At 42.5% G+C, this 8,768-nt stretch overlaps 1 protein-coding gene across 3 annotated transcripts in view; it reads left to right on the top strand.

Annotated features, from left to right (window-relative positions):
* The first annotated feature begins 375 nt into the window (after window positions 1-375).
* smg1 (SMG1 nonsense mediated mRNA decay associated PI3K related kinase) overlaps window positions 376-8,768 on the top strand; it is a 97,819-nt gene continuing 89,426 nt past the window's right edge. For all 3 annotated transcript variants that reach the window (XM_080487530.1, XM_080487529.1, XM_080487528.1), the window contains exon 1: window positions 376-563. In XM_080487530.1, coding sequence (XP_080343656.1) covers window positions 487-563 — 77 coding nt within the window. In that variant the 5' untranslated portion in view covers window positions 376-486. The remainder of the gene's footprint in view (window positions 564-8,768) is intronic.

Here is an 8,768-nt window from a genome sequence, read left to right as displayed (position 1 = left end):
CCCACCAATGACAGCGTTAATGTACTTCATCAACAAAAGAAAATAGGAAACTGAATGAATGTCAGTTTTTTCGATTTTTGTCCAAAACCCAGAAAATTTAAAAACGAGTTGAATTCTCGTTTTTTTTGTTTTCTGACCCAAATTAGAAAAAGAAAAAACGACCCGTTTTTTAGTTTGTGATTGTGTGGATTTTGTCAACAAATCAAACTAACAAAACGTACCTTGGTCTCGTCAGGTCATGGAGTTTCCTGCCTCCTTTCTCTTTCTGCCGTGTTGTGGTTGAGCAGTTCTCCCTGCAGCCGGTGGGGGCAGTAGTGAGTGGACACCACGGTGTGGCTACCGCCTAAAGCAGGAAGAAGAGCTCCTCACGTCAGTTAGCACAGTGGCGGTTGGTAGACGTCTGATAAAATACGTTAATGTTAAAAAGTGATTGTGTCTAAAGACGCGGAGCCGCGGCCAGCAGGTCATGCAGCGCTCCAAAAGGTAATGAGCCGTAAAGCCCCGGGGTCTCGGCTCAGCGGCGCCCACAAACTGCGGCCACACTGGAACGACTGGCAGCCCAGGTTGGTGCTCCTCTCCCGGTTACAAACACAGATCCGCTCCGGGCCCTGGAGCCTGCTCCGGTGCTGCGCTACAGGTTAAAGACACAGCTCCGCTCCGGGGCCTGGAGCCTGCTCCAGTGATCCTGCCGGGGTCGTGGAGCCAGCTGTGGAGGGCTCTGTGTCCTCCGCTCCGGGTCGAACCCTGTCCGGGCCTGCGCTCGGCTCGGGTCCGGGTCCGGGTCGGTGTGCTGGCCTCTCCGGGCCTGGAGCCTGCTCTGCTCTGCTCTGTTGTCAGTCCTTTTCCCCGGAAACTATCCTCGCAGGTTTCAGTGTTCTAACACGATGTAGGAGGATTTCTGCTGGTTGTTTTTCCCGGTTTCCCCAGATCGGCCTCTCATGAGCCCGTCTCGTGGAGCTGCCAGCCCGCGTTGTTCCCGCCGGTCCGCGCTAACGGCTACTAGCATTAAGACATAAACAGTCCGCCAGATGCCAATATTACACTCAAAGTGTGTGCGTGTGTGTGTGCGTGTGTGTGTGCGTGTGTGTGTGCGTGTGTGTGTGTGTGTGTGTGTGAGAAGTCTTGTAGTGCTGGTTAGCAGAAGCTAACTGTTAGCACGGGCACGACGACACCCTGCGATCACTGTTATTACCCCAAATAAATTCTTTATACATTCAGAATGAGCTGGCAGAGTACAACACTATCCTTTAAAAGGGAAACAATGGTCAACTAGAAAGATCGACCAAAGCACAACATTCGATTACTCAAACACTTATTAACTCCTTTTACTTTGTATAGAAACGTCTTTGTCAGAAACTCCATGTGTCCAGCACCCTTAAGTTGCTTATAATCAGACTATCATATTGGCATTAACAGTGTTGGGTAAGTTCAGTTTCTACATGAACTAGTTCAAAGTTCAGTTCTCAAATTTTAAAATGAACTTGTTCAGTTCATAGTTCATAATTCACAGTTCAAAAAATGAACTAGTTCATAGTTCTTTTTTCTTTTTTTTTTCCAATATGTTGCTGCGAGCTATTACCCTCAGAATACTGGTATCTCCCCATTGTTACCACCCATTCAGTCCTCACTAGTTGCTACTAGGATATTCACAAAAACATGAGGAAAAACTTGCAGCTTGAATGGTCTTTATGAATGAGGAATTATTAAAACAAAAACAGACTTGTCCATAAGGTGCAAAGAAAAACATACCAGGCAGGTTCTACAAACAAATTACAACTTAAAATATTAAAACCTTCAAGTAATTCTTTAGTTACTCGCACATACCTTGAAAGTCCAGCCAGTTTCAATGAGCTGTCTCAGGTTTGATGTTGAAGTTGTTGAGTTGCTTCTTGAAACCCGGCGGGCAAAGTTTATATAAAATAGTAAGATTTTTCGCACCTGGATCATCGCTGACTTTTTTATAAAATAATTTTAAGTACCGTGATTTCCTGACTATTGAGCGCACTGGAATATATGCTGCACCCACCAAATTTAAAAAGGATAAAAAGATGCACCTGAACGCATCACCCAGTATCGGCAGCATGGAGCTTGTTAACCCTTAAAAAGCAGAGTCGTCCTCCGCAGGGTTCAAAGCATGTTTTAAAACAAAAAGTAGCGGCTTATCGTCCGGAAAGTCCAGTAAACATACGAAGATGAAGTATTAATCGTGGAGGCAGAGTCTGAGGTAGAGCTGCTGTCTTCATTTTGTTTTTGCTGTGATGCTTCACATTTTGATGACGTATGTGGCGGTGCGACTCTGGTGCCTGCTGTTGCCAGATTGGCTGTTTTCCCTTGATATGATAAAGCCCGTTAACGGTGAGCTTCAGCTGGGTTTTCGACCGGAAAGCTCGGAAATCTGGCAACCCTCTTAAACAATTTTGAACTGTGAGAGCGCCGTTCACTAACACCAGAATGAGCGCCGCTCACAGTGACGTTCATCAGACAGAAATACAGAACGTTCAGTTCACGTTCACCTAAAATATGAACAAGTTCATGAACGAGCGTTCAGTGAACTCCTTCAGGCACAACACTGGGCATTAAGGCTAAAGTGTCACAGTCTGTCTAAACTATAAAAATCTCTTGGCAGCATTTCAGACCCAAGAACCAATGACACCAAGATAAACGAGGACCATGCTAATTGTACTCACAGAAGCAATGTGTTTAAGCCTTCAGAATTTGTTCCTTTCAGTTGGTGGCGTACCGATCGTACCAGGCCTCAGACCACACTTCAGAGTGGGAGAACAGTCGCATGCCAACGGACGTGACTATCAAACGCAGGACAAATGGAATAACTGAGGTCCTGTATACATGACAATGATTTCAAGTGAAGGCACAAAGCTTTTGTTGCTATTTGTGCTGTTTACACAAAATCAGTGCTCAGCCACCGATAAAGCATATTTTTGAGAGCAGCTCTAAAGGTGGAACTATTTGAAAACTGCTCAAAATTTTGAAAAAGAAAATAGACTTTAAATGATGCATAATGAACTGTGGAGTACTAAATACTGCATTGTGATGATATTGAATGAACCAAACACCAAATAATATGTTATGAAAGAAACAAACCTATTTAAAAGCACATAACTGAACCAATATAAAGATGTGTATGTGTATATATATATATATATATATACACAAAGAGGCATACAAAATAGAATTTGACTTGAGGGCCACATACAGTCCAGTTTCATTTTAAGTGGCTGGACTGGTAAAATATTGCTATGATAACCTTTAAATTTACACTTCAAATGATTCTTTGTTGTGGCCACAGTGTACGGGGTGAAACTGTCTATAATTATACAAGATCACACAATTACTACTGCAAATGACAACAATCTCAACATAAAGTCAATTTTAATTAAACAGACTGCTGCAAAATACAGTGAAATGTAAAAAAAAAAGAAACAACCTCCAATAAATCCTATAAAACCTCCTTGCTTGGTGGTTTGTGGAGCTGGATTGGAGCCTTTAGCGAGCAGCTGGCTTTGGCCCATGGGCTTGATGTTTGACTCCCAGTGTAAAGTGAAAGTGAAACTTGGAGGAGTCACAGCAGCGCTGCTGGAGGCTGTCTGCTGATTAAGGTGTGTTAACAGTTAAAACCTCTCCGTGCAATGATAAGTCTGCTCTTACCGGGTCCCTAGTCTGAGGTTCTACTGTACACATATTTTAGAGGCTTTGCGCAGCTGTGTGCTATTTTCCAGCTATCTTTTTCTAAAATTGACCATCCAAATGAGGGCTGGAGGCTCGCAGCCTTAAACGGTGCAGTGAAATGCAGCTGCTGCTGCTTGAACTGACTTTAACAGCCAAAATACTGCTTGTGCGTCCTCGCCCTCCTGTCGGAGGACGAACTTGCGATTACCCAGCCCAGTGAGTGCAGAACTCTGCTGTGAAGGTGGAGACTTGCAGCGGTGGTGTATTCGCGTCAATTAAAGAAGAAGAAGACAAAAAACATTTTAAGGAGCGGTGGCAAGGATTTAGGAATGGTGGCCCGCCACTGCTAAATGAATATAGAGGAAACGCTGGATAATCCAAATAAAGGACAAAACGTGTGTAGTATAAAAGACATTAAAAGATTAGTAAAACCACGTAGAGTAAAAAGTGAACAGCTCACATGGTTTTGAAGGCCCAAAGAGAGCAGGTCAGTTTAAAACCAAGCAGGGAAAGACCTGTCTGATAGGCAGAGACAAATCATTGCACAGCTTCGGGGCAATAACTGCAAAAGCACGGTCCCCTCTGAGTTTGGGCTTAGTGTCGGCACCCACTGATCAGCTGCTCTTACTACCGACAGATGGACCTCTCACGCTACAGAAAGTTTCCTGACTGTAACATCCCACTACATGAGCTCCGAGTGGGAAATGAAAAGCTCCTTGTTGCAGATCCGCTCCTTTCATGAGAGCATCTCTCTGAAGCACTGTGACAGAAGGGAGGTTGGAGAGGGGCAGTTGCACAAGACTTGTTAATATACAAAATTCTGGGGTGTTAAAACAACATTGTACCCCAAACCAAAAACCATGACCACCAATGAAGCCGTGGATTTTGTGAACCATCACATCCCTTTTATAGCATACAGTGAGTACGGAAAGTATTCAGACACCTTTAAATTTTTCACTTTGTTTCATTGCAGCCATTTACTAAAATCAAAAAAGTTCATTATATTTCTCATTAATGTACACCCAGCACCCCATCTTGACAGAAAAAAACAAATGTAGAATTTTTTGCAAATTTATAAACAAAGAAAAACTGAAATATCACATGGTCATAAGTATTCAGAGCCTATGCTGTGACACTCATGTTCAACTCAAATGCTGTCCATTTCTTCTGATTCTCCTTGAGATGGTTCTATGCCTTCATTGGAGTCCAGCTGTGTTAGATTAAACTGATTGGACTTGATTAGGAAAAACACACACTTGTCTATATAAGACCTTACAGTACATGTCGAGGTTGAAGGAACTGCCCAAGGAGCTCACAGACAGAATTGTGGCAAGGCACAGATCTGAACAAGGTTACAAAAAAGATTCTGCAGCACTCAAGGTTCCTCAGAGCACAGTGGCCTCCATAATCCTTAAATGGAAGAAGTTTGGGACGACCAGAACTCTTCCTAGACCTAGCCATCCAGCCGAACTGAGCAATGGTGGGAGAAGAGCCTTGGTGAGAGAGGTGAAGAAGAACCCAAAAGATCACTGTGGCTGAGCTCCAGAGATGCAGTAGGGAGATGGGAGAAAGTTCCACAAAGTCAACTATCACTGCAGCCCAACACCAGTCGGGGCTTTATGGCAGAGCCTCTCCTCTGTGCAAGACATATTGTTGCCTGCATAGAGTTTACCAAAGAACACATGAAGGACTTCCAGACTATGAGAAATAAGATTCTCTGGACTGAGGAGGCCAAGATAGAACTTTTTGGCGTTAATTCTCAACGGTATGTGTGGAGAAAACCCGGCACTGCTCATCACCTGCCCAATACAATCCCAACAGTGAAACATGGTGGTGGCAGCATCATGCTATGGGGGTGTTTTTCAGCTGCAGGGACAGGACCACTGGTTGCAATTGAAGGAAAGATGAATGTGGCCAAGTACAGAGATATCCTGGAAGAAAAACTCTACCAGAGTGCTCAGAACCTCAGACTGGGCTGAAGGTTGACCTTCCAACAAGACAATGGCCCTCAGCACACAGCTAAATACCAATGGAGTGGCTCTGTGACCATTCTTGACTGGCCCAGCCAGAACCCTGACCTAAACCCAGTCGAGCATCTCTGGAGAGACCAGAAAATGGCTGTCCACCAACGTTCATCATCCAACGTGACAGAACTGGAGAGGATCTGGGGGGAGGACTGGTAGAGGATCCCCAAATCCAGGTGTGAAAAGCTTGTTGCATCATTCCCAAGAAGACTCATGGCTGTACTCGCTCAAAAGGGTGCTTCTACTCAATCCTGAGCAAAGGGTCTGAATACTTATGAGCATTTGATATTTCAGTTTTTCTTTTTTAATAAATTTCAGTTTTTTTCTGTCAAGATGGGGTGCTGGGTGTACATTAATGAGAAATAAAATGAACTTCTTTGATTTTAGCAAATGGCTGCAATGAAACAAAGAGTGAAAATTTTTAAGGAGGCTGAATACTTTCCGTACCCACTGTATGTTCTCTGCTGCATGTTTGTGGTTCACAAATACAACGCCAACTTGTGGCCCGGCATTCTAACTACATTGTGTTTCTGCTTTTTCTGTGGAAAGAGACATTGTTTTCCGAATCTTCTCTGGAGCCATAACAAAAATGATGTGTTTTCCCTTGAAGGAAGTGGGGCCTCTTTCTAAAGAAATCTGGGATTAGGATGAAAATGTGCAAATAACTAATTTTACGTAACAAAAATTCAACTTTGTGCTGTCACCTCGCTGCTAAACGTGTCCACAAGGACGAGAAGAAATGTCTCCTGGTAGATTCAAATAACACTGTCAATAAGTATTTGTTTCATTCAAACCTGTTTGAATTGAAAATCAAATGCAATTAATTGCAAAACCCCCTAATTATTAATCTTTAAAGTCCCAATATTAAAAAAAAAGGGGGGGGGGGATTCTCCTCTTCCTCACCTCTCTGTTCATCTCCTGCAGCTGGTCTGATGTCTAGATGTGAACTTCAAATGTCATTCGCTGAACTTCATCCCATCTATAATATTTGATGCTCTAGCATTATGGTGCACAGTAAGGCCTTTTTTGAGCTCTTATTTATTATCCAGTCTCTATCAATTTGTTTCCGTCAATTGTGGATGTGGACAACTTAAAATAATGTGTGAATTCCTGCCTCTGCATCTGCTTGGAATTCTTTTGGCCATGTATGATGTTAACCCTCAGTGTCACTCACTGTATTTGGCCCAAATGCAGGATCACTCAAATCAAGTGTCTGATCAGTCGCCTCTGACCCCCCCCCTAATTCCAATGACACGCGTATAAAAACAAAATACTTTGTTTTGATGGCTTGAATATAGTTCCAAACGCTTGTTTGAAAGATACAAATTGAAGGAATGTTTTTTTATTTTCAGAAATTGCGTGGAACAAGCAGCATATGAACAATTTGAACATAGAATAAATCCGAAAAAAGACAGTAGACCTTTGGGAAATGAAATAACCTTGCAAAGGCTATATGAATTAGAGTTGTTTTTATTATTGCCAGCCCAACAGAGGCAGGTTCTTGCGCAAAACTTGGAATTTTTTATTTATTTTGTAAACCTCTTTGAAAACACACAAAAAAAAGTAATGGCAAAAGTTTGAACTCATTTGTTATGAGGCAAGCAGCATAAAAGCAATATTAACATAGCTGTGATCCCTCTCAATGCAGTGGTTGGATGTGTTTTCTGCTTTTTGCTTGCTTGATGTCTTACAGAAGCTGCACAAATATAACGGGCTGCTTCACCAGTGATATCCTTGGTGAAGTCGTCCCACACCATGTTGCCTCCACCTACTTTGCTATCTATGCTGTCTAATATAATGCGTTAATTTAAATAATTGATTTGATAAGTTTAATTCGTAAAAAAAATTGAATGCAATTATGAATGCAACGGTTGATTGAGAAAGTAAAAGTCATTAGCTTTACTTTGTAAAGCTGAATTTAACGACCAAAGAAGTAATTCTGCAGTAAAACAGCAGGTTGCCATGTTGGCTGACCAGGAGCCTCCAAACTTCTAAAGCTGGAGGAAATACTGGTAAAATATAAAATTCTTCTCTCTCTCTCTCTCTCTCTCTCTCTCTCTCTCTCTCTCTCTCTCTCTCTCTCTCTCTCTCTCTCTCTGTGTCTGTGTCTGTGTCTGTGTCTGTGTCTGTGTCTGTGTCTGTGTCTGTGTCTGTGTCTGTGTCTGTGTCTGTGTGTGTGTGTGCCATTATACACATATTTTAGAGGCTTTGGGCAACACGTTTCAGGGCTTGAATTAAACTGTATAAAACCGTCAAACTCCATATTTAGCAGTGGATCTGACAACACTTGGTTAGATGGTTGGTTGGTGTGGTTAGATTTATTTATTTATATGAAAGAACCAGTTTTAAACACGGCTTCTGTAGTGGGGCTGCAGACGGGTGAGCGAGCGTGAGGAGAGAGAGAGAGAGAGTGCAGCAGGTCGGAGTTACGTGATTCACCTGAACAACATCACATCATATCGATTGCAGGCTTGTGAATCGAATCGAATCAAAATCATATCGTGACAGACTGTGACATCGGCTAACATCGTATCGTCATCCAAACATATCGACATGGTATCGTGATGAAGCTGGTGATTTACACCTCTAATAAAGAGATGCACATAAGAGAGGAGGACAAAACTAAAGTAATGTATAAAGTTCAGAGAATGCAGAGAGAAGAAAGAAACACTATTTGCTGGATCCATCTGAGGTACATCGTGATAACATTAGCACTGTGTGTTAATATCATGTCCTGCATAACTTTTCAGGCTCACAAATATGTTGTTGCTTTAATCTCTGTGTTAATAGCTGGAAAGAAGTGAAGCAGAGAGACAAGACAGGGAAAGACTAGATCAAGGAGAGAAGAGGAGACTAGAAAGACTAGATCATGGAGAGAAGACGAGACTAGAAAGACTAGTTCATGGAGAGAAGAGGAGACTAGAAAGACTAGATCATGGAGAGAAGACGAGACTAGAAAGACTAGTTCATGGAGAGAAGAGGAGACTAGAAAGACTAGATCATGGAGAGAAGAGGAGATTAGAAAGACTAGATCATGGAGAGAAGAGGAGACTAGAA

Source organism: Lipophrys pholis, assembly GCF_963383615.2.
Source record: "Lipophrys pholis genome assembly, chromosome: 19".
NCBI classification, from domain to species: domain Eukaryota; kingdom Metazoa; phylum Chordata; class Actinopteri; order Blenniiformes; family Blenniidae; genus Lipophrys; species Lipophrys pholis.
The sequence above is the reverse complement of the archived record's forward strand: the minus strand, read 5'-3'. Positions and strand labels throughout refer to the sequence as shown.